At 39.0% G+C, this 26,578-nt stretch overlaps 1 protein-coding gene across 1 annotated transcript; it reads left to right on the plus strand.

Annotated features, from left to right (window-relative positions):
• The first annotated feature begins 4,186 nt into the window (after positions 1-4,186).
• On the plus strand, positions 4,187-22,000 carry LOC116315591 (B-cell receptor CD22-like). Its single transcript, XM_039613158.1, has 17 exons — positions 4,187-4,207; positions 4,306-4,327; positions 4,501-4,662; positions 6,968-7,225; positions 7,622-7,876; positions 9,314-9,568; positions 9,888-10,148; positions 12,578-12,825; positions 14,559-14,841; positions 15,106-15,360; positions 17,140-17,400; positions 17,938-18,198; positions 18,831-18,921; positions 19,036-19,090; positions 19,897-20,063; positions 20,194-20,276; positions 20,606-22,000. Exons 1-16 carry the CDS (start codon positions 4,187-4,189, stop codon positions 20,231-20,233), a joined length of 2,895 nt encoding a protein of 964 aa, XP_039469092.1. The 3' UTR covers positions 20,234-20,276; positions 20,606-22,000.
• Positions 22,001-26,578: the final 4,578 nt, after the last annotated feature.

The raw sequence follows: 26,578 nt of genomic DNA on the forward strand, positions 1-26,578 counted from the left end.
GGTGATATTAAAGTCCTGTTTGTGGCACATTAGTATATGTGAGGGGGCAAACTCCTCAAGATGGGTGGTGACCATGGTGGCCATTTAGAAGTCGGCCATCTTGGATACAACTTTTGTTTTTTCAATAGGAAGAGGGCCATGTGACACATCAGACTTATTGGTAATGTCACAAGAAAAACAATGGTGTGCTTGGTTTCAACGTAACTTTATTCTTTCATGAGTTATTTACGTTAAGTTTTTGACCACTTATAAAATGTGTTCAATGTGCTGCCCATTGTGTTGGATTGTCAATGCAACCCTCTTCTCCCACTCTTCACACACTGATAGCAACACCGCAGGAGAAATGCCAGCACAGGCATCCAGTATCCGTAGTTTCAGGTGCTGCACATCTCGTATCTTCACACCATAGACAATTGCCTTCAGATGACCCCAAAGATAAAAGTCTAGGGGATCAGATCGGGAGACCTTGGGGGCCATTCAACTGGCCCATGACGACCAATCCACTTTCCAGGAAACTGTTCATCTAGGAATGCTCGGACCTGGCTCCCATAATGTGGTGGTGCACCATCTTGCTGGAAAAACTCAGGGAACGTGCCAGCTTCAGTGCATAAAGAGGGAAACTCATCATCATGTAGCAATTTCAAATAAGATAAGATAAGATAAGATAACCTTTATTAGTCCCACATGTGGGAAATTTGTTTTGTCACAGCAGGAAGTGGCCTTGAGGTTTCCATTGATGAAGAATGGACCCACTATCGTTGTACCCCATATACCACACCAAACCATCACTTTTGTTTGTTCAAACAGTCTTGGAGGGATCCATCTAGTGTGTGTTAGTGTCAGACCAATAGCGGTGGTTTTGTTTGTTAACTTCAACATTCACATAAAAGTTTGCCTCATCACTGAACAAAATCTTCTGCGTGAACTGAGGGTCCTGTTCCAATTTTTGTTTTGCCCATTCTGCAAATTCTGTGCGCCGATCTGGGTCATCCTCGTTGAGATGCTGCAGTAGCTGGAGTTTGTAAGGGTGCCATTTGTGAGTAGCTAATATCCGCCAAAGGGATGTTCGACTAATGCCACTCTCCAGTGACATGTGGCGAGTGCTACGCTGTGGGCTCTTGCTGAATGAAGCTAGGACAGCCACTGATGTTCCTTCATTAGTGACAGTTTTCTTGCGTCCACATTTTGGCAAATCCAACACTGAACCAGTTTCACGAAACTTAGCAAGCAGTTTGCTAACTGTAGCATGGGAGATGGGTGGTCTCGTAGGGTGTCTTGCATTGAAATGTGCTGCAATGACCTGGTTACTGCGTTCACCAGATATCAACACAATTTCGATCCGCTCCTCACGTGTTAACCTCTTCGACATGTCAATGGCTGTGAACAAAGAGAAACTTGTAAATAACTCATGAAAGAATAAAGTTACGTTGAAACCAAGCACACCATTGTTTTTCTTGTGACATTACCAATAAGTTTGATGTGTCACATGGCCCTCTTCCTATTGAAAAAACAAAAGTTGTATCCAAGATGGCCGACTTCTAAATGGCCACCATGGTCACCACCCATCTTGAGGAGTTTGCCCCCTCACATATACTAATGTGCCACAAACAGGACTTTAATATCACCAACCATTCCCATGTTATTACAGTGTATCCATATAAATGGCCCACCCTGTAATATTTGTCTTTTATGTGTATTAACACTTGTTGGCTTAATGTTTGAAATGTTTGAATTGACTGATTGCTTCTTGGGTCAAGGAGCAGTTGCTTGCCCGAAGCTGAAGACTTTTAAGTATCAGAGCGTCTTGTTCATAAATGAGGGGAGTGAGAGCTTGACAGGCAGATTGTTTCCATATCTGCAGTGATACAGATGTTGTTCCACTCCACTGTGGTTAAGTGTAAAGCAAAGCCGCTGATGTATCAGTCTACATTGCTATGCCTCCACAGATGGTCACGGCCCCTGGGTAGTGACTGAAAGAATGAGATCACGTAGATAAATGGTGGAAATGAGTTTTCCATAAAGGATGGCTGACCTCTGCCTAGGAGATAGGACAGGAAATAAAATCACTGCAGCCTAAGCAGACTTTCACCAGATCAAACTCTTGCTTCACAGAGTCCCAGACTAACCCCAGCAGAGCTCTGAACCTGAACTCACACCAGCACCAGATCTTTCTATACTCGGCTTATTGAGCAGGGTTCAGGTCAGACAGTGGTACTGTCACTAATTTCACATTGTGCTAGTAGATGCTGAAGTGAGATTAAACACATTGTATTGCATAAATGAAACAAACTTAATTCTAAGTGATTAATTATGATGCTTTTATCTTACTAAAACAGCATGTTCTCTCTCTCTCTCTCTGTTGTCTCCCTGTTTGCCTCCGTCTTTCTCTTTCACTCTCTCTTTCTCTCTGACTCAGTCTTTTTCACTTCATTTTACTCTAACTGTCATGACTACATTTAAATTTAATAACATTTTGTGACTCGTATGTATTATATTATAGGTGTTTTAATAACACTACAAACTAATACCACGGCATTGTTTCTCAAACACAGATGAGCTGGGCATGAACTGAACCACTATGAAGAGTTGAAGTTACCTCACTAACTTCTAGTTTAAGCTTCTAAAATTAGCCTAAAGAGTTTTAAAATAATGTCGGGCCTGTTTAGACAAAATAGTTTAGTTACTGAATTTCTCTGTACTTGCAAAAATCTTTTTGATAAACACATGAATCTACAATGCTAGCTGCTAGAATCAAGGAAGCAGCTGAAGGACTTGATAGTGAATAGCACTGTACCTTTGCAGACCTTGGTTTTTTAACTACAGTTGCAAGAAAACATTTGCAATTCAGATATTGTTCGTCTATGGTTATAACTTTTTTTATTTTAAAAAAATCTATCTATCTATGTATCTTAGTTGCATGTTGGTGCTAAATAAATAAAATTTGTAAACCAGTAATAATTTCTCTTTCTCTCCCCAAATCTGTTTGTCTTGTATTAGCAGGCGGTGGTGACAGATGTTTGGTATTAGCACACCACAAAACTAAATAAATTGTTCATTGTTCATTCTTTCATAGAAACTGTTTAGTGGGCTGTGTGTGCTTTGCAGAACAAGAAAATCCAGTGACAGACTTACTGGTTTCATGCTTATTAAAAATGTGAAGAGGAAGAAGTCTGAGTAGTTTGACAGCTTGACCTCTGGCTTCTGTTCCAGTACTCATCATATTATCTTTTAGGATAACATCTTTCTGTGTTGTAAGTAGAAGCTGATGTTTTATGTATTTATTTTATCGACTGATTTTCCTTGCACAGTAAAATATGCAACTGTTATTATGTTGGCAGATCTGACTTTCTCAGAAGCTGCACATACAGATGAGAAGAGCAGTTATGAGTTTAACTGCAGCAGCAAGTGGATTTCTTGTCCTCCTCTCTGTGTCAGGTACTGTTGATCAGACTTTCGCAACTTTCAATGCGCTTTTTCTGAAGTTAAAAAGTTAAAGCTAAAAGACTCTTAACATGTACCAAATAATATTTTGTGCTATCATCTGTTTAGCATTAAGTCATACACTCGTGCTGGTAAATTTGTCTTTATAGATCTGTTAAATGTAACTCTGAGTATCTGTTTACCTCAACGTTTCTGTGCTGCGTATCATTGTATAAAAACTGTTGCAAAGTTTCAACTGCATTACTGGAGCTGTCATAGTTCACCTGAACGATTCACTAAAAGGTCTGCATGTCTGTATATAAAAAAGGAACCACACCTCACCACTTTCTTACTTTCCAGTGTAAAGTTCAGATTGTCTCCATGTCTACCACTAATCTATCTTTAGAGATATACAGAAAAAACATATAGACACAAATCTCTCAAATCCTAATGCCACTTAAGGTGTTCATTAAAGCATTAAAAAATTAGACAAAGAAGAATTAATTTATAAAAGCCATTATTACTAATAACTAATGCCTGGAGAATAACAGTACTTGTATTGTAGTGGTTATTTAATGACTTTGTGGTGTTCCATCATGTCCATTGCTGTTCTTCGCAAAATAACATACAGTCCACAGAGCAGTGCTTCTGCTTATAAAACTCTGTTTGTTTCAAGTAATGAACGTGAGAGTGTCTGAGATGTCCAGGAAGTCAAGCTACACACACACACAAAAAATGGTAAAGATTAACTAGAAATGCATACACCATGTATGCAGTCGTCAAAGATGTGAGATCAAAACATTGTATTAATGACTTCCTGTCTGAAGTGTATGTGTGCTACTTAATGATGTTGCTGTGACTGTACTGATGTGCTCTGTGTTACAGCGGTACTGGGTCAGACTGGTTGGTCAGTGACTTACACTTCCACTCACATCTGCGCCTTGAAAGGCTCAACAGTGGACATACGCTGCAGCTACAGTTATCCACCCATAATAAACAATGTTCATAACACAGCTCAGGAAAGAGTTTGGTTTATTAAAGATGGTCATAAAAGTGTTCTGGATGTAAATAATAACCCAGCCTACACAGATAGAGTTGAATACATCTTTGATGAGAACGACTGCACTCTCAGGATCACAGACCTGAGAGAGAGAGACTCAGCTGAATACGAGTTCAGATTCACAACAAACCAACCAGGTGGAAGTTTTACTGGTTCACCTGGAGTCAATCTGTCTGTCACAGGTAAGAGTTTCATTAAGAGTTTGATCTTTTTAATTTGTTTTCTGTTGCTTTTATTAAACACTACTCTAAATCTTTGTCTTCATGCTCTTTGGGGATTGTGGATTGTTTTTGTATCACTCAGACCTCAAAGTGCAGGTGAAAAGATCATCAGCCCTTACTGAGCTGCAGTGTCACAGCAGCTGTGACATAACTGGTCCTCCCTTGTATGTTTGGTACCATAATGGACAGAAATTAAAGGAAGAAACATCTTCTCTGAGAGTCTCTGTTAGAGATGATGACAGCAGCTATTCCTGTGCTGTTAAAGGACATGAGGGTTACCGCTCTGCTGCAGTGTGTGAGTTTACTCCACAGTGTCACCATAAACATCTATCTGCACACATGGACAGACATTTACTTACTGTAAACAACAAAATATCAAATCTCTGTTAGTGAGTTCACAGAGATTTAGATATTAAATTCAGGTTATGGTATCTCAATATGCTATATCATGAAAGTGAAAAAAGTACAAATTGTTCAGACTCATGATTTTAATATTTTTTCATTTCCTCATCATTCACATAAAAAAACTGACCAACTGCATCTTTTTTTTTTTTAATCCCAGATGCTCCAAGGTTTTCTTCAGTGTGGGTGAGCCCTTCTACTGAAATCAGGGACAGCAGTTCAGTGACTCTGACCTGTAGCAGTGATGCTAACCCACCAGCTCAATACTCCTGGTACAAGAAGAACACTCAAACAGCTCTTAGTAACGAATGGCAGCTCTCCTTCAGTTCCATCCAAACCTCTGACTCTGGAGAGTATTACTGTACAGCTGAGAATGAGCTTGGCAGAAGGATATCTGAATCCATCTGTATTGATGTGAAGTGTGAGTAAATCATCTTTAACAAGAGTGAATTGGGTTGAACAGATATTCACTCCAATGTCGTGTTCATGTACAGTAGCTTGCAAAAGTATTTGGCTCCTTTGAACTTTTCCACATTTTGTCACGTTACAGCCACAAACATGAATCAATTTTATTGGAATTCCAGGTGAAAGACCAATACAAAGTGGTGTACACGTGAGAAGTGGAACGAAAATCATACATGATTCCAAACATTTTTACAAATAAATAACTGCAAAGTGGGGTGTGCGTAATTATTCAGCCCCTGAGTCAATACTTTGTAGAACCACCTTTTGCTGCAATTACAGCTGCCAGTCTTTTAGGGTATGTCTCTACCAGCTTTGCACATCTACAGACTGAAATCCTTGCCCATTCTTCTTTGCAAAACAGCTCCAGCTCAGTCAGATTAGATGGACAGCGTTTGTGAACAGCAGTTTTCAGATCTTGCCACAGATTCTCGATTGGATTTAGATCTGGACTTTGACTGGGCCATTCTAACACATGGATATATTTTGTTTTAAACCATTCCATTGTTGCCCTGGCTTTATGTTTAGGGTCGTTGTCCTGCTGGAAGGTGAACCTCCGCCCCAGTCTCAAGTCTTTTGCAGACTCCAAGAGGTTTAGTTTAGGTGGACGGCCTTGTCTTGGTAGGTTTACAGTTGTGCCATACTCCTTCCATTTCTGAATGATGGCTTGAACAGTGCTCCGTGGGATGTTCAAGGCTTGGGAAATCTTTTTGTAGCCTAAGCCTGCTTTAAATTTCTCAATAACTTTATCCCTGACCTGTCTGGTGTGTTCTTTGGGCTTCATGGTGTTGTTGCTCCCAATATTCTCTTAGACAACCTCTGAGGCCGTCACAGAGCAGCTGTATTTGTACTGACATTAGATTACACACAGGTGCACTCTATTTAGTCATTAGCACTCATCAGGCAATGTCTATGGGCAACTGACTGCACTCAGACCAAAGGGGGCTGAATAATTACGCACACCCCACTTTGCAGTTATTTATTTGTAAAAAATGTTTGGAATCATGTATGATTTTCGTTCCACTTCTCACGTGTACACCACTTTGTATTGGTCTTTCACGTGGAATTCCAATAAAATTGATTCATGTTTGTGGCTGTAATGTGACAAAATGTGGGCAAGTTCAAGGGGGCCGAATACTTTTGCAAGCCACTGTATCTACTTGATACATCTAATATATTGCTTATCATCACATTTTAGGTGACTTTTAATAAATGCATGACTGATGACTTTTAATTTTTATGATAAAAAATTGCACAGGGACCTGATGAAGAAAAATTCTAAAGAAAATTTTAAAAACAATTACTTCCATAAATTTGGTTCCGCAACTGTAAAAAGTTGATAATCAGCGTTTGGTCAAAGCATTTTCAATTTCCTGTCTAATTTTCATATTATTTCCTCCAGATACTCCTAAAGCTGTTATTGTGTCAGCAAGTCCCAATGTCAGTGAAATCAATGAGGGTGGTTCAGTGACTCTGACCTGTAGCAGTGATGCTAATCCACCAGCTACTCACACCTGGTACAAGAAGAACGGCCAAAGACACCCGATTAAAAAGCTCATCTTCAGCTCCATCCAGTCCTCTGATTCTGGAGAGTATTACTGTAGAGCTGCAAACACATTAGGGTGGAGGACATCCGAATCCATCTCCATTGATGTAAAATGTGAGCGATACTAACATTTTTCTTCTTAAGGCTCTTAAAACATCCTTATTCAACAAAGAGTTTCTCTGTTAATTTCTTATTGTAGATTTGTCCCGATAAATTTCTTTGCAAAACACACACACACACACACACACACACACACACACACACACACACACACACACACACACACACACACACACACACAAACTTGTTAATTTCATTATCAACAATTAATTCAAACATGCAGTGAAAAAAAGACAGTTTCTTGTAGTACCACAAACAGGTCAACATGAATGAAGGACCAAAACTATGATTTGATCAATTGCCATTGTTCCCACAATATGAAAAATACAAGTACACAGAAACACAACAACGCTGCATTTTCCTACTTCTATTTCATATTATTTCTTGCAGATGCTCCAAAAGTTGTTACTACGTCAGTGAGTCCCACTGATGAAATCAAGGAGGGCACTTCAGTGACTCTGACCTGTAGCAGTGATGCTAACCCAGCAGCTAATTACACCTGGTACAAGGAGAATGGCCAAAGATATCTCAGTAAAGAGCTTGTCTTCAGCTCCATCCAAGCCTCTGATTCTGGACAGTACTACTGCATAGCTAAAAATAAACTGGGTTTGATGACACCTAAATCCATCTCTATTGATGTGAAATGTGAGTGAAACTATTATGTTTAGTATTTTTCTTCCTTAGACTCTGAAATCTTCCTTGTGTGTTAACGAGTTTATCTTTTTTTATTTAATTCATTTAATTTGTTTCAAAGGATTTGTGAAAATAATGAAAAACATTAACATCATTCTCAAAAATGCAGTCATGCAGAGAGTCCATTAAATTTCTAAAAATCATTTTTCAATTAATTGCCACAACATTTTGTCTATCTTTTGTATGTTTTGAACAATCTATACTCTACTCTCTCACTTTAGTCCATAAAACAGTGGACATGATTAAAGCTTTAAAACAATAGTCTGACCAAATTAAAAGAAAGTTGTCATGTTCTCCAATTCTAAATTGTTATTCAGCATCATCATGAGGATGGTCACCACAATATTAGAATGTAAAGAAACGCCTTTTCCCCACAACATGAGAAACAGGCGTTCACACAAAGATAATAATGCACTTTCGTACTTCATGTTATTATCATCCAACAGGGATGTATCATCCAAAACCTCTGACCCATACCTTTTTCACACCTTGGCTTATGTGATGAGGCACATGATCAATAGATGGTCAACAACCCCTTAAGCGACAACTGTCTCTTGGGTTTAAATACCTGGAACTTTTCACCATTTGGTTTTAGAAGTGAACAAGACAGATGAGAAGTGAAACATCTTCACAAAACTTAAAAAAGTCCAGTCACTTCCTTTCCAACCTCCTTAGTTGGCAATAAATAAATAAATAATGATTTATAATTTATTTAATTATAAATATATATAATTATATATAATTATAATAATTTATTTAGGAAGTGATTTATAATAATAATTCACTTCCTAATTTATAAGTGGCAGACAGATTGAAACATGCTAGCATCCTCCCTTTCGTGGACGTGTATTTGGCCCAGTAACAAAGGCCAGAGCTTGTCAATCTGAGGTGCCAGCAGCTTTTTTTCCTGGTTATTTGTGCATGGATCTGTCTTTGAGGAGAGAGAGATGGCAGACTAGCATGCTTGAAAAGCTATCATTGGCTCAACTTTCAATAATCTGAGATCAGTTAATTTCTGGTCTTTGCGTGGAAACACAGCTAGCATTGCCAAGAAGACAAGCTTCTGTGATTTATTGTCCAAACAGAAACATTTCCTCTTACTGCCTTACTTACTCCCCTTGGCCAACATTTTTGATGTGAAGAAGTTTTTAGAACATTAGCAAACATCTCTAGACCACAGCAAGGGATTTTTATTTCTGAGAAATCCCTTGGTTGAATTTATGTACAAAGTTTAACTATCTACACTGCATCAGTTGATGTAATTTATGACTATGTTTATTTCTATGTTTATTAACCCTCCAGTTTTGTTCATCCCTTCCTTACTTTAGTGTTCCCAGTTGAAATTGATCGGTCTGTTTTAACAGCTCTTAAACATGCTTTTTCCCCCAGATGCTCCCAAAGTTGTTATAGTGTCTGTGAGTCCCACTGGTGAAATCAAAGAGGGGACTTCTGTGACTCTGACCTGTAGCAGTGATGCTAACCCACCAGCTACTCTCACCTGGTACAAGGAGAATGGCCGAAGATATCTCAGTAAAGAGCTTGTCTTGAGCTCCATCCAGTCCTCTCACTCTGGAGAATATTACTGTACAGCTGTAAACAAAGTGGGGTGGAGGACATCTGAATCTATCTTTATTGACGTGAAGTGTGAGTGAAATTAATTTTAATTCTTTCTTTTGTAGTGAGTCCCCAATTTCCCTCCCTACAGAGATTTACAACAGTTGGATTATGCTAATACCAGTTATTGTAAAAGTTTGGTTGTCCCTTTAAAAATATGAATAAATATACTCTTTATTATATACTATGACTTCAGTAGCTTTACTCTTTTTTTTTCTAGTTCCATTATGGGTTCTTATTCTTATACAACAAATTGCTACGGACACAGAAAACCTCTGTCACATTTTGCCACTTCCTCGTTGTTTGCATTAAATACTGACCAGCTGCATAACTGTATTTTCTCTCCCAGATGCTCCAAGGTTTCTGTCAGTGTGGGTGAGCCCTCCTAATGAAATCAGGGAGGGTGGATCAGCAACTCTGACCTGTAGCAGTGATGCAAATCCAGCAGCTCAATACTCCTGGTACAAGAAGAATGGTCAAACACCTCTCAGTAACGAATGGCAGCTCTCCTTCAGCTCCACCCAGCCCTCTGACTCTGGACAGTATTATTGTACAGCCGAGAACAAAATCGGGAAGAAAACATCTAAAAACATCTCTGTTGATGTGAAATGTGGGTTAAATAAATTATTTACATCAGCCAAATAAACAACAACCACAAACTAAAAGATGATGAAAAGAAAATAGATTTTTTACAAACAAGAGGAAATCACAGAAGGCACGCAGAAGGCACTAGCTACTCAAAACAACACTTAACGCACATGAGGCAACACGAAAGCTCGCCACTATCAGGTCTGCCCACACTTAGACCAGTGTGCTCAGTACAAGCTTTTATATTGTTGGGAGGCCAATTGCTGAGTGGAACGATACAGATATTAAAGGTCCTGTGCTGCTGCAGTAGTTTGAACCACATCTTTTGAATAGACTACAGTGTTTTCATGTAAATGGGGAATTTTCTTCACGCATTAACATTACTTATGGAGTTCCACAGGCTTTTGTGCTAGGACCAGTTCTATTTAGGACTAGGACCATACATGCTTTCCTTAGGGAGTATCATTAGAAGCCATAGTATACATTTACATTGTTATGCAAATGATATGCAGCTTTATCTATCCATAAAGCCAGATGAAACAGACCAATTAGCTGAACTAAAGGAATGTCTTAAAGATATAAAGCTCTGGATGACCGCTAATTTTCAGTTTCTAAATTCAGATAAAACTGACAGTTTGGTATTTGCCCTCAAAAAGTCATAGAAACTTGGTGTGTAATCAGATACTTACTCTGGATGTTATTACATTGGCCTCCAGTAATGCTGTGAGGAATGTTGGAGATAATGACTGCAAAATGACTCCATATCAGTGTGAATATTAAAGATATATTTAGTACTGCTTTGTTACATTTAAACCCCTGCTGATTTTGTAAGTTTGCCCACTAACGAAGAAATGATCAGTCTTTAATTTTAATGGTATGTTTATTTGAACAGTGTGAGATCGAACAAAAACAAAAAAATCAGGAAAAATGCATTTCTAAAAAGTTATACATGTTCATTTTCATGAAGGAAATAAGTTCTTCTGGCTTTGTGGTGTATTTTATACAAGAATGAGCTGACATTGGGAGCCTTCTCACCTTGTTACATGTATAAGCATGTGCTAGTCCATAGAAACAATCAGTCTATCCAGATTCCAAACTCTGCACCATGTCCAACACCAACGAGCTTCCCAAGTATATCAGGGACAAAATTGTAGACCTACACAATGGTGGAATGAGCTACATGACCATTGCAAAGCAGCTGTGAGAGGGTTTGCCACTAAACATCTCAATAATTCAGAGGAGGACCAGGTGAAAGGGTTGTGGTTAGATGAGACCAAAATCGAGCTATTTGGCATCAACTTAACTTGTCGTGTTTGGAAGACCTAGAATACTGGTTATGACTCCCAGAACACCGTCCCTACCATCAAACATGGAGGCGGAAACATTATGCTTTGGGGGTATTGTTGTGCCAAGGGGACAGGACAAAGGTTGGGTGAAAACCTCCTTCCCTCAACCAGGGGATTGAAAATGGTCTATGGGGCCTGGCAGGGCACAGTGAGAAAAAGGGACATGGGCCCATCCTCCTGTAGGCCCACAACCTGCAGGAAGCACTGTAGGGGTCGGGTGCAATATGTGTCGGGCAGCAGTTAGGAGCGGAGGTCCTGGTGGACTAATGCCCGACTACCGAAACTAGTGATTGGGACATGGACTGTCACCTCTCTGGTGGGGAAGGAGCATGAGTTATTGTGTGAGGTTGGGAGCTACGAGCTAGATATAACTGTGCTCACCTCAATGCACGGCTTGGGCTGTGGAACCAGTCTCCTGGAGAGGGGCTGGACTATGTCTCAGTCTGGAGTTGCCCTTGGTGAGAGGCGAGGGTCTGGGGTGGGTATCATAGTATCCCCTCGGCTTGCTGCCTGTACATTGGGGTTTCTCCCGGTGGACGAGTGTTTGTTCCCTGCACTTTTGGGTCGGGGAACCGGTCCTTACTGTTGTCTGTGCTTATGTTCCAAACAACGGTTCAGAGTACCCAGTCTTCTTGGAGTCTTTACTAATTGCATCAGCTTTGTTTCTTACTTCACATTCACAGTCAGTTACTGCAGGTCAATGAGCAGCTCTATTAGATGTTGAAAATGTTGTTTCCGTCTGTCTTGTGTTGTGCCTGAATAGGTCCATTAGAAGTCAGAATATGTTGACTGACCACAGATATTTCTCTGATATGCAGAATATGTGCTCACATCATACTCTTTGGGTTGTACTGTGCCTGAAGTGTTAAGTTAGCATCTCAGTAACACTTTGTTAAACTAAATGTATATTAAGCACTAATAATATTTATTAGTTTATTTATTTAAACATATAGGGCTACATTTCTAAATCTTTAAATTCATTTACTTTCAGTCAACACAGGTACATAAAGTCAAGCACCTAGCCGATCAGCTTTTGTAAGTGTAAAGTGTAGGTGGTCCAATGCTTTTGTCCATATCATGTAACTGAAAATGTTTTCTCCTCCAGATGCTCCAAAGCTTCCCTCTGTGTCAGTGAGTCCCTCTGCTGAGATAGTGGAGGGCAGTTCAGTGACTCTGACCTGTAGCAGTGATGCTAAACCAGCAGCTACATACACCTGGTACAAGAATCAAACACAGCTTAGTAAAGAACCACAGCTGTCCTTCAGCTCCATCCAGCCCTCTGACTCTGGAGAGTATTACTGTATAACTGAGAACAAGCTGGGGACATCAACACCTGAATACATCTCCCTTGATGTGAAATGTGAGTGTGACTAAATGTATACAGTTCTGTTTTATACACTTAAGAAAGCATCTATCTTTTGTAGGTTTTCCCCACTTTCCCTCCCTTTAGAGATTTATGTATTACTGTCAAGAATACTACATCAATTATCCCAAAAGTTGGGACATGTTTTTTTTAAAAAAAGGGTTTATACTCATATTCTCTGTTGAAACCCCAAGCAAAAATTAACGGAGAGCCCTGTGAAAAATTCATCACCATTATTTTTTTGGGCATAATGTTCACTGTACAATGAATAACTACTTTATTCTGTTATGATGGAAATAACACGCTAAGCTGAACGCACTAAGCTGCTCTGCTACCTTAGCTAAATAATGCTAAATGTCAAAGTAAAATGTGATGCTGATGGACGTCACATTACAGACTAGAAGCATTTAGTTATTTAGTGTTCTTTTAAATCCCCTGCTTCACTCACCACTGTCTTGCTTTTTCTCATCGTCACCGTTTGTTTATGCGCCTCCCCCGTGTTCCGTCTATTCCAGTGATTCCCAACCACTATCTATTGCTATTATGTGCAGCGTTAATACCACATAGGTGTGCCATGGAAGATTATCTGGTTCCACCTGATTAGTACTCCGCCCACCGTGAGTAACAGGCAGAACAATTACATTCTCTTCCACTAGAGGGCAGTGCAACTACCTGCTCTAATTAAATTGGTTGCCAGTAAAACGGAAGAAGACGAAGAAGAAATTACATAATTCGTTCACAAAGGCTCCATTCATTCGTAATAGTCATGCTGCGAGTGAGGCGATGCTGCGCATAATAGCAATAGATAAATATTTGAAAAGAAAAAGTAGTCAATCTGACCTGAGTCCTGGAGAAAATTCTGACCCAGATGACGCCACTAGCATAAGTAATGGTCAGAGTAAAGCAAAAAAAGGTATACTGAGGACAAACTGAACCAATTCCGCTTTATCTCGTACACGGGGAAAAATAATCAATATGCTTTTCGTGACATTTTTGTTTGGTGGTGTTTCATGTGATTTTTCGAATGTGAAATATGTGCCGTGGCTCCAAAAGGTTGTGAAACACTGGTCTACTCTGTGCCTTCCTGCCCCAGGTTTTAGGTATCTGTGTCTTCTTTGTCATCCTTGTCTCCGCGTTTGTGTTTCCTGTTTTACTTTGAAAGTCTGTGTCCTATGTCATTGTATTCTGTTTTGCTTCCTCCCTGTCTTGTCATGTCTAATTAGGCTGAGCTGTGTCTCCCTCCTGTAGCGCAGTCCCCTCGTTACCTTGTGTGTATATTTAGTGTGTGTTTACCGCTATTCTTTGTCAGGGCATCTGTTTGTCATCTCTGTTCATTCATCATTCTGTTCTTCTTCCTACGTATCATCCCCAGTGTTACATCTGTGTTCCCTCACTGATGTTTTTGGGTCTCAGGCACCTCGTTCCTGGTTGTAAGGTTTTTGGAATTTTTTCCATGTTTCCCATGTTCTTCAGTTTAGCTGCTCCCAGTTTATTATTTTTTTTAGTGGTTTTAGTCCATCCCTTTGTTTGTTACTTTGAAGCTGCCAATAAAGGCTTGCCTTTGTGGACCTCCACCTATCTCTCTGTTGTCTACATTTGGGTCCTTTCCTCTCTCATCTCCAGCGGTTTGCCTCGCTAACTGTAACATAAATAAAGTCAAGCACCTAGCCGAGCAGCTTTCGTAAAGTGTAGGTGGTCCAATGCTTTCGTCCATATCATGTAGCTGGAAATGTTTCCTCCTCCAGCTGCTCCAAAGCTTCCCTCTGTGTCAGTGAGTCCCTCTGCTGAGATAGTGGAGGGCAGTTCAGTGACTCTGATGTGCACCAGTAACAATAACTCAGCAGCTAATTACACCTGGTACAAGAAGAACAATGAAACACAACTTAGTAAAGAACCGCAACTCACCCTTAGCTCCATCCAGCCCTCTGACTCTGGAGAGTATTACTGTACAGCTGAGAATGAGCTGGGGAGGAGGACATCCACATTCGTCTTTATTGGAGTAAAATGTGAGTGGAACTGATTTTAAACTTTTCTGTTTTTTGTAGTGAGGATGAGCAAATGTTTCCTCTGGTCTCACCATCCTAAAAGTTTGAACTGACATTCATGTTCTCCACAAGATAAATTATTGAATAGCTATGAAAACTGGCCTGATCAGATAACAACGTCCAAAACTCTAAGGAGTAGCTCATGCATTTATTTGATTTGATTAATAAGTCAGCTTTCATTAAAAATAATTAGATGCATATGCCATCCTGTTCTTTCTCCTCCAGATGCTCCAAAGCTTCCCTCTGTGTCAGTGAGTCCCTCTGCTGAGATAGTGGAGGGCAGTTCAGTCACTCTGACCTGTAACAGTGACGCTAACCCAGCAGCTAAATACACTTGGTACAAGAATCAAACACAGCTTAGTAAAGAACCACAGCTCACCTTCAGCTCCATCCAGCCCTCTGACTCTGGAGAGTATTACTGTATAGCTGAGAACAAGCTGGGAACGTCAACACCTGAATACATCTCCCTTGGTGTGAAATGTAAGTGTCACTAAATGTATCCAATTCTGTTTTATACCCTTACAAATACATCTATCTTTTGTAATGTTTTCCCCACTTTCCCTCCCTTTAGAGATTTATGTATTACTGTCAAGAATACTACATCAATTATCCAAAAAGTTGGGACATGTTTTTAAAAAGGAGTTTATACTCATATTGTCTGTTGAAACCCTAAGCAAAAATCACTATTATGTTTTAGGGCATAACTATTTTAATCCAATATGATAGGAGTGATGTAGTAGTTCTATTACAGAGAATTAAACTTGCACTGGATCCTGCACAGGTAGATATGCAAAATACAATAAAACAGACACAGCACACTGCACATATAGCAGAAGAATTTACACTAAACAAGTACACGCATCTAAATATAGTAACTTAGCATTCACCTTGACAGTTAGCTCTGTCACACACATCTTTTATCAGTTGACTTCAAAAACATGTTTTCCAAGAGTTCATCCTTCAAATCACTCCATTACTGGTGTCTTACAAAACAACAAGTATAACATAACCTTAGAAAAGGCAGTGACTGTGTTTACCAAGACCAAGGTGATGTTCAATCTAGCTGCTAGCTACACTAACAAGTCATTTACCAGATGCTCTCAGCGTGGTAACATGACAGCCACATGGACACCAAGCTGCTCTGCTAGCTTAGCTAAATAATGCTACATGTCAAAGTAAACAAAAGAAAATAATGTGATGCTGGTGGACATTACATTACAGACTAGCAGAATTTAGTTATGTAGTATTGTTTTAAATTATCTGCTCCACTCACCGTCTTGCTTTTTCTCATCCTCACCTTTGCAGCCATCTGTCATTGTACTTTTCACTCTGCCAATGCTGTAATTTCAAATTTGTCTATTCCCAAGGACTCTACTGTCCTTGGGCCCAAAGCAGTTACCTGTCTTGCCTGGCCGTGAGCAGTGCCTCCACGTGCACTGCTTAGCACTTTTTTCTTACTGCAAGAAGTTCCTGGATCCAAACTAACTGGCGTTAATTTTGAATATTCTCCTGCAGGCAAGACATGTTCACTTGGTTACCTGAGGATTCTAAATTGGCTGAAAATGTGGATTTGAGATTAGATAATTGCCTGTCTCGCTATTTGTTATGAAACACACTGGCAAACTTTTCACAGTGTATCCTGCCTCTCACTGTGGCTGGGAGAGGCTCTAGTCCCCTTATTTCTTAGTTGGAGAACTGCAATATTAATCAAGTGCAACATTCATTACTGTAGCAATTTTGACAGGAGCCACTGTCCCGTCCACATCTGCCTGTCCACAAAGATGACGTTTTTCTCTTGAAATCAAAATGAGACTTGACACTACTGTAGATTAACTACCCCACCTTGTGGTACAAATTTGCAATTACATGGAATCACATCTTCATCATGCAAACTCAAAAACCTCAACTGGCTATTTGAATACATGCAATACATTCAGTGAGGGGACACTGTGAATTATTTGTTCATCAACTTGTCTCTAATACCACCAGCGACACTTGGTCTTTCCACATTCACGTGTTGATCTTTGTCCATGTTTTCTAGGTTGCTAACACTCTCCTGGTGGCACCACTATGAAACTTTTAAAATTCCTTTTTTTTTCCTTTTCTAAAAGATGAATTGTGACGCCACTGGAACATGAAGTCATAATATGGATGAGGACAGTGACTGTTGTACTAAAGCCATTCAAATTCACTGAGCAGCTCCTATGGCATTAAACAAATTAATAACATGCTAATACCTCCTTGTGTTTTCTTTCCCAGATGCTCCAAAGCTTCCCTCTGTGTCAGTGAGTCCCTCTGCTGAGATAGTGGAGGGCAGTTCAGTGACTCTGACTTGTAGCAGTGATGCTAACCCTGCAGCCACTTACTCCTGGTACAAAAGGAACAATCAAACACCTGTCAGTAAATATTCACAGCTGACCTTCAGCTCCATTTGGCCCTCTGACTCTGGGAAGTATTACTGTACAGCTGAGAACAAGCTGGGAACATCAGCACCTAAATACATCTCTGTTAATGTGACATGTGGGTAAAACTATTTATTTAGAAAAAAAAAAGCCTATTCTGATTGTTGTGACTGTTTTAAGTTTTTCTTTACTAATTGCATCAGCTTTGTTTCTTACTTCACATTCACAGTCAGTTGCTGCAGGTCAATGAGCAGCTCTATTAGATGTTGAAAATGTTGTGCCTGACCACATATATTTCTCTGATATGCAGAATATGTGCTCACATCATACTCTTTGGGTTGTACTGTGCCTGAAGTGTTAAGATAGCATCTCTCAGTAACACTTTGGTTAACCTTATTTATATTAAGCACTAATAATACCAGTTTATTTATCTGTTATTTACTTGTTTCTTATTTAAACATTTAAAATTCAAAAACCTACATTTTGTGACGATAAACATATAGGGCTACATTTCTAAATCTTTGAATTCAGTCATTTTCAGTCAGCACAGATGTATAAAGTCAAGCACTTAGCTGAACAGCTTTTGTAATTGTAAAATGTAGGTAGTCCAGTACTTTTGTCCATATCATGTAACTGGAAATGTTTTCTCCTCCAGATGCTCCAAAGCTTCCCTCTGTGTCAGTGAGTCCCTCTGCTGAGATAGTGGAGGGCAGTTCAGTGACTCTGACCTGTAGCAGTGATGCTAACCCAGCAGCTAATTACACCTGGTACAAGGAGGATGAAGACTCACCTAAAGCATCTGGACAGAGCTTCACCATCACTGACTTCAGATCTGAGCACAGTGGGAGTTATTTTTGTGAAGTGCAGAACACCAGAGGACGTCACAACTCCACCTTAAAGCTGAAAGCTGTTGCAGGTAAGTTAGACCAGCCATGTTGATTAAGCTCATACCACATCCATCACCTGGTTGTGTTTTTCTAATATTGGCCAGTTCTTGTGAAAATCCTGTGTGGAGTGAGAAGATGTTGATGTTGATTGTCTCAGTGTAATCAAATGCATTATATCTAAGAGCTTCCACAGCAGTCAATGGTTTATCCTCAGTAATTAAAATGAGCTTAGATTAAGTTCTATGAATAGTGGAATACAGATGCTTTAATGGATTTATCCTGTTGATATTTATATATAACACACTAGCTGGAGATAAATTCTGAATTTCCACGCCCCCAAACACACCCTTTCCGGTTCTTATTTATATATATTTGAGCCCCCAGTTCTACAAGCTGTTCATTCTCGTTTTCGTGCCCCACACTCCCTCACTTTTTTCATTTAGTTTACTTCTTTCACTTCTTTACTTCTCATTAGTACACGTGGATCTGCCAGGCCCAGGAGCCATCGCCAAGGCCTTCCCCAAACCACAGTTCAATTCATGTTTAAGTCATTCGTCTTTATCTACAAAAAAAATACTGTCAAACCTAAAATGAGGACGTGGGGTCAGCTAATGAATGACTTCTAGTAGGTTTAATAATTGCATTTGATCACTGTTTTTAGGAACATGGACAATGGTATCTCTTATGGTTCCTGCTATTCTCCTCATTATTCTTCTGGCTCTCGTACTCATCTTTCTCATCCTGTGGTTCATGTGAGTGCATCTTTAGTGTCAATTATTCTGTGGTCTAAAATTTGTTCATCTTAACTTTGAGTTTTGTTCTTTTGTTTGTCTTTTAAAATGGATTTTAATAAATGAACATAACAGAGCCTCCAAGCAGCAGATTCCTGAGCCTGTAGAGAGACCAGATGACAGTGAAGAGGTGAGACTCTAAGTAAGAAAACACTTTCAAAGTGACTGCTGCGATCTCTAGTTTCCAGCTTGACTTAAAGTAATAACTGATTGGGCAGTAACTGTATATTACTTTTTAATCTTACAGCAAACCATGTTCTTCTTTGTGTTTCATTTTACATGTGTTTACTCTTACATTTAGTCCAGGATAACAAAATGGACTGGTAAACACATGAGCTAAACAGGTAGCCTGGCTGAACACTGAAGGCTAGGGAAACAGAGGGTTTAAATACACAAGGAATGGCGAAGGAAGGCAAAACACATGGGGAACACAAATTAGACACAAAGAGATGGAGAAAGCTAAACTATTCACACTGAACATAGAACGGAAGACTGTCACAATAAAACAGGAAACCATGAGACGTAGACTGACACGAGCCTGACAAAGGAGTGGAGGAAGGCCAGAGGAGAGAGGGAGCAAGGAAACACAACAGAGAGAGGACGAGACCAAAATATGAACAGGCCCAGTTACTAACTCAGACAACCAAAACCATAAATACTGAATAAGCTCAAGAATATAAGCAAACTAAACTAGCAAATATAGGATAAAGAGGACGTAAAACAAGGCTCCAAAACACATAAAAACCAAAACACTGGGTCAACGAGCCAGGTACGCTAACATGAACAGGAAATAAACCAACAATAACTAATGTGGATTTTGTCTCTCTGCTTCAGAAAAATCAAAATAGTAAACTTTCCTTATAAGTTGTACTTACCTTAAGTTCTCTATGTATATAATCCATGCGTGTAAAATAGTTATGTTTCTAATGTCTGCAGCTATGGCCAACAGAGGATGACATTGTCTATGCTAGTGTCCACTTTTCCAAACATCAGGCAGATCATGTTTACACCCAAATTAGACCATCTCTGACCAAAAGTCACAGGAAGGAAAAGGAGGAAGAAGCAGAGATGCTCACATTTAGGAGTGCAAGTACCACACCAGGGTGAGTTCCTTCTCACACAACATCTATCAGGCTAAAAGTAGATTTATTTTGTTGTTGTTTTTTTAAAATAATGTTTGTCTTTTTTTGATCACTGTTCAACATACATATTACATCAATATCATACCTACAGAAACCAAGAAGCAGCAGATCCAGCTCCTCTGTATGATTAAAAACCCGACATGGAAAGCCAAGTCTTAAGCTAATTTTTCCATGGTAATGTTTTAATATCTTTTTGAAAAGAGATAAGTGGGAATTCAATGCATGCATGCACAGTGCTTAACACATTTATTAGACCATCTATCATAAAAACAAAAAGAAACAAATCATGTAGAAATCTGCCAAAAACTAACTAAAACGTATATTATTATTGATTAGGCAGCTGTGGTGTGAACCTTACATTGGGTAGTGATCTAATAAATGTTTTTTGTATTATATTTTTACTGGTAAGTTTGTCCAGAAATACGCTTGCATCATAATTTTAAAGACAATTTTAAAATCTGACTGACACTTTTTTTTCTTGTGTCTCTTCTACCCGTCTGCAGGCAGATATCACAACAAATTAATATGGAGTTGAGCAACATCAATCACCAACTTCCTGGATAATCATACCAATCATTGTTTCTACTTGAGTCCGAAGTAACCAGAACCTTAAAACCCACATCTCTGTGATGTGCTGACCACCCCCTCAATTTCCATACATTATAGATATTGCTGGTATATTATGCTGCATTTGTGTTTTGGAGTACACAAAAATGACAACAATAATAATAATATTTTATTTTGCATAGAATCAGAGAACTTTGGTGAAGCAGCCAAAGCCACCTCTTGGTTCATGGGGTACAAATTGTATTTCTGCAAAACTATCTTTACCTTATCCTGTCAACTCTAAATGCAGAATACTATAGCCTGTCTGCAGCTTACAGATTGTACACATTCGTCATTAATCAGTGATGAACATGATATTATCAGGAACAATCAATGATTATGTTTCTATATATTTGAGGATCATTTTGTATGTATCACAAGCCATGTTTACATGGACACAAGTAAATCAATTAAAAATATGACCGAAATAAAAACGCTTCATGCCAATTGGATGATTCTAACCCAGTCACGCTCGTTCACATCACAATTTCTTTCTGATCAAGACAGGTGGCTTATACTGTTTATTAATGTGATTGGTGTGCATGGAAACACCTTTCCTGATGTTTGGGGTAAAATTATCCTTACTCTGCATGTATGTGTTACTTCAGCTATATGGTGACTCACTGTATTACTGCCTTTACAGCAGCTAATGGTATACATTGTGTTAGTTAAACAAAACTGGTCTGTATCCAACACAAAAATCCACTGGTTCCTTGTCTTTGGTGGAGGAGGGGCATCTAAATTTAATGTCACTGGGGTGAAATTAATGTCCTGCAGTCTACTGTTCATTGGGAGACAGAGAAGACAAAGGAGAGAGTACTGCTGGGCTTGTAGCTTCATTAAAGACACCAGCATACACAAAATTAATATGGGAAAAGAAAAATGATACAGAAGTCCTAAAAGAGAGAGGAGACAAACCAAAATCTGTGGCATGTAGAAAGGTGATGATAAAGGGTGTTTGTTTCCATCGAAAATCATGACTTTTTCTTTTACTATTTCTGGACGAATCTGCCTATGATTTAGTCTGTTCAAATGCTTGATGCATTTAGAAAAATCCCCTGATTTAAGGTTTAAAGCACAAATTCTTCTGAATGTGAAGCACATGTAAAAATGGCTATAGATTTTTCAATTAGTTCTTAGATTAATGTAGATTAAGCCAGATCTGTCAGTGAATGCAAGGTTTAGCAATTTATTGCATGCGTTTTGTCTTCTACTGTTAAAGTTAGATGTGGAGCCAAAGGATTCCATTTGATAGCAACAATGTGCATCTGAAATGTTTGTGCACATAGCATTAATAGACACAAGCTTTTGTGTGCAGACTAAAAACAATATAGTGGCTCTATAAACAGTAGCTAACATGCTTGTAAAAGTGTCTACTTGACAAAGAAAAAAGAAAAATAAATGACATATAATCTACAGAGTATTTTTTTGCTAATCAAACTGTAGTTTCCTTTTGCTGCCAGTAGGTGTTTGTAAATAATGAAATTATTTATTCCTACTATACAGTGAAAAGGGGTGAACTGGGACCAAAATATGCCAGGGCATTTCGGTCATGGCGGCCCACTATGATTATTTCTACTACATGCAAAAGCACACATGACATACCAGAGGATATATGGACTGTTAATTTCACTAGTGTTATTTCTCTGGTTACCTATCAATGATAAATCCTCCGTTTTAGCAAAGCAAAGTTTTAAATATGTTTTAAAATATTACATGATAATAACTGTAACGCCTGCAAACTGTAACTTCATGGCAGGCTAAAATACCACAAAACTGTACACCAAATCTACTTGTAGCATCATTAAAAATGAAGGCTATAAAGGCATTTCTCTCTCTCATACACACACAGTTTGTGCACTGACACCTAACTCTGCTTTAATTCACTATTGTTATTATTATTATTATTATTAGTAGTAGTAGTAGTAGAAGTAGTTTTTTTTTAATAAACTTTATTTAACAAACAATGAGTATACAACATACGAACAGATGAAGTATACAAAACAACAACATGAACACAGTAGTAGAAGTAGTATACACTGACTGTGTGCAAGCTTACGTGTATGCAAGCCCCTCCCCCAACGCGGTCTCTCTCTCACACATACACTCGCGCAACTACACTCACTTACACTTACACACTACAGCCCTTTGCACTCCCTACATGAAATGCCCCTGTTAACATTTCGGCTACTTTTACCGGGCTGACAGTAGCTAATCCGATCTCTTCCTCAAGCTTTCCCTGTGCCACGTCTCTCTCCTCATCCTCCTCCCTGATTCGCTAATTCTGCCTCCTCCTCCGGCCCTGCACCAGCTGCTGCTGCAGTATAACTTGTGGGGGCAAACATATCGGTAAATTATGCGCATTTTGTTGAGTCGACTTGAAGGCTTTTTTGCCTTTTTTCTCTGAGATTTTCTGCTTCCCACTTGCGCTCTTTTGGGTTGTCCATAGCCGCTCCTCTCCAACTCCGGTCAGCTCAAATGGCAAAACTTGAGGGACAGGCGGGCCGAGGAAGGCTGAGAGATTTCATTGGATTAGCCTAATGTCCTTCAAATAAATAAATAAACAAATAAATCAACAAATCGCGGTCGATAAACATGATTCATGATCTACTTTTAATTTTAATATATATCGGCCAAAAGATGTGCGTCGGCCCACCGGCCATTGCCCGGTATGCCTGTCAGCCCTGACAGTGACATATTGTTTGAACACTTTATTCTCCTCTGGATTATGTTGGTTTCTTTTGCTTTACTTGTACAATAACAAATACTTATTTAGTGAAGTCACCACACAGGCAAAATCAGTACACCTTCTTTCATTTCTAAGGTTTTATCAGGACTTGTAACACTGTGGTATTATTTAGCAAAAATTAAAGCCCCTTTTCCATTATTACCTGGTGTGAAAAACTAAAAATATCACATGATTCAGTACCTTTTAGAGCCTCATTTAGCCTCTATTTGAATGAATCCTTTTCTGTCTTTGTTTTCTCTCTCTCCTCTGACTCTCAGCTTCATGGATTTTGACCTGTTCTGTCATGGCCCTCTGTCCTTCAGGTGCACTCCTGCCTTTTGTCTTTCTCTTCCTCCCTTACTTGCTACGTATGTATGTATGTATGTATGTATGTATGTATGTATGTATGTATTTATGTATGTATGTATGTGTAGAAAAAAATAAAAATCCAACTCAAAGTTGTCTTGTATTCATTCTGAAGGTAAATACTTTTTGTACAAAGTATCAGTATTGGATCAATAACAGCCTGAATTTTACTTGGTATCACATCGGAAAGAAAATCAGTGCTATCTCACATCACCATCACCTGAGTGCATCCACCTGGACCAAACCAAATCATGAAATAAGGAGGGGGGAGGCAGGAACAGAGGCCAATTGGATTTTATTCTTCGTTGCCCAAAACAAAACTAATGCTAGGAAATATAACAATTATAAGTACTTTGTGAAGCAAATATAATGTTATTGTAACTAGTTAGAAATATTCTTAAAACGAAACAAAACCAAAAAAGTATTGACTGTTCTGTTTTCTACGGCCTCTGTCAGTCAAAGTGCTTAGAATCGTCAGCACTTTTCTCCACCTTTTGGGGCCCCTGGTTTTGGCTGTAAAGTCAGTCAGAGAGCCTGCAGTGTTTTCTTCACAGTGGTTGCCACAGCATTTGTTTCTGATGACAGCTCATTGAACTGTTTTCTCACAAAATTGCCTGGCTTGAGCAGCTGGGTGTGGGACTTTACTAAGAGCTGTGCTGGGGTCTCTGGCTGCTGTAAGAAGTGCGAAGAATGCACTGGTGCTACACAGCTCAGGTGGCAGCCTGTTGTGAATATCTAATACTGTTTGGCCTGTTTTACCTGGTCATTTATTGCTTATATTTATCATTGTGTTTTTGTAGTTTTTACTGAATGTATTTAGCATTTTAGTTTCAGAACAAATGTTAGTGTTTTTATTTGATATGACTGAGCACTTGGTTTTAGGCTGAGTGTCTAAAACAGCAAAATCCAGCTTTTGGGAATACTATTTATCTGAGATCCTTTTAGTTGCTGCATTTGGTTACAGGTGGACAGACCAGTAGCACTGTGGCCTCCCTGGTGGTAGGCTCCCACATTCACATTTCCATCATTGTACAGCATTTTGGATGTGAAGTTGATGTTGTGTGTCTTTTCACCTTCCTTCTTCAGGGCCCACACCTTACTTTGCATTTACTGATCGATTTTTGGACACATGTAGCCAGTGCTACAGTCTATTTTAATGGGGTTTTAAGCTTTTTAACTTTCCGCTATATTACTCATGTTAAGTAGATCTTATACTGAAACAATTTCTCTACTGGGGTGTATTTTTGAACCTGTGTAGCCTTTAGTTTAACTAGCTGCATCGCAACATTTAGGTAACTCTCCCATGACCACACTGCCACTTCCAAAAGAACTGCTTCTCGATTTCCATCCTTAACACCTCTGTTGGAGCTGATCTGACCCACTCAGATCAATGCTTTGATTCCATTAAATCGATAAGTGATAGCTCCGACTCCACCTAGTTTTAAAAAAAATATTCAAAAGTTGCACAGAAAGGTAAGCAGGGGAGGAAGTGACACACAGGAGTGGCACAGACTGTTTTCACAATAAAGCACTCAGTGCTGAGTGCTACTACAGACAGTTTTGGTTTGAAGAAGCAAAACTACAGCATAGATTTAATGTCACAGGGTATTTCAGGGCTCAGGCTGACCTCCCCTGACTGAATGAGCATCTTTCATCCTCTTTCACTCACTTATGTAGGGTTTCTTTATATGTTGTTGTACAGTTAGGTTTCCCAATATGAATTACCTTAACCTCTTAAGACCCGAACTCTTTCATGCATGCCATGAAAGAGTGAATGTAAAAATTCACTGGGGTGAATGTAAAAACAAAAGAAATGTAAAAACAAAGAATTACCAGATTTTTTTTTTTTTTTTTTTACCTAATTTTTGTTTTTGAGAAAAATGAGATCCACATATGAGGACATTTGTTTCAAATTTTGATAGAACAGTGGCAGTATAATGTCCTCGTAAGTGGATATCAGGCCCTTGTAGAGAAAATTAAGTATTTTGGTCTAGACGTCCCAAAATGTGATGTCCACATATGTGGACGCCAGGTCCTAGGAGGAATTTGTTGAGATCTCGTGTTACATAAATAAAAGTTGTAAAACTAGTTCTTGTTCTCTCTATAAATGTCTTTGGTCATGTTGAGCTGAGGTTTGGAATTAGAACGCTTTAAGACTTAATAGAAAATATGAAGGAGCTACATGTGCACGGAAACCAGAGCGTCCCGGGTTTACTGGCATGATACTGATTATTAATGGGAAGATGAAGGAAGTGTGATTAGTTTAACAGCTTGACTTCTGTCTTCTACTTACTGAACTGATCACTGAAAAACATTATCGTTAAAAGACGGCATCTTTCTCTATGGTAAGTAGAGGTTCATGTTTTCATATAGTTATTTGATAGATTTTTTACAGTAAAATACAAGAACTCAATTTTTTACTGATGTAATTTTATTTGAAGTAGCAGAGAAAGATGAGAGGAGCAGCCATGAGTGTAACTGCAGCAGCAGTGAGTGGATTTGTTGTACTGCTTCTCACTGCACCAGGTACTGAATACCTAACTTTTACAACAAAGGCTAAGAGAGTTACATTTACTTTAAAAGTTTACAAATATGATGTTTAAAATTATTGTGTTCATTAAAGAGGGATATTATTGTATCAATAAACTGGTCTTCACAGATCTGGTAAATATTTTCACATGTTCAGCATCTCTCATTAGCTTTATAAATACATAGACATGGGTAGGACTGTTTGATATAACTTTCTGTGGGTCTGATAATAGTTTATCTGAAGGAT

The sequence above is a fragment of the Oreochromis aureus genome, linkage group 6, assembly GCF_013358895.1.
Source record: "Oreochromis aureus strain Israel breed Guangdong linkage group 6, ZZ_aureus, whole genome shotgun sequence".
In the NCBI taxonomy this organism is placed as follows: domain Eukaryota; kingdom Metazoa; phylum Chordata; class Actinopteri; order Cichliformes; family Cichlidae; genus Oreochromis; species Oreochromis aureus.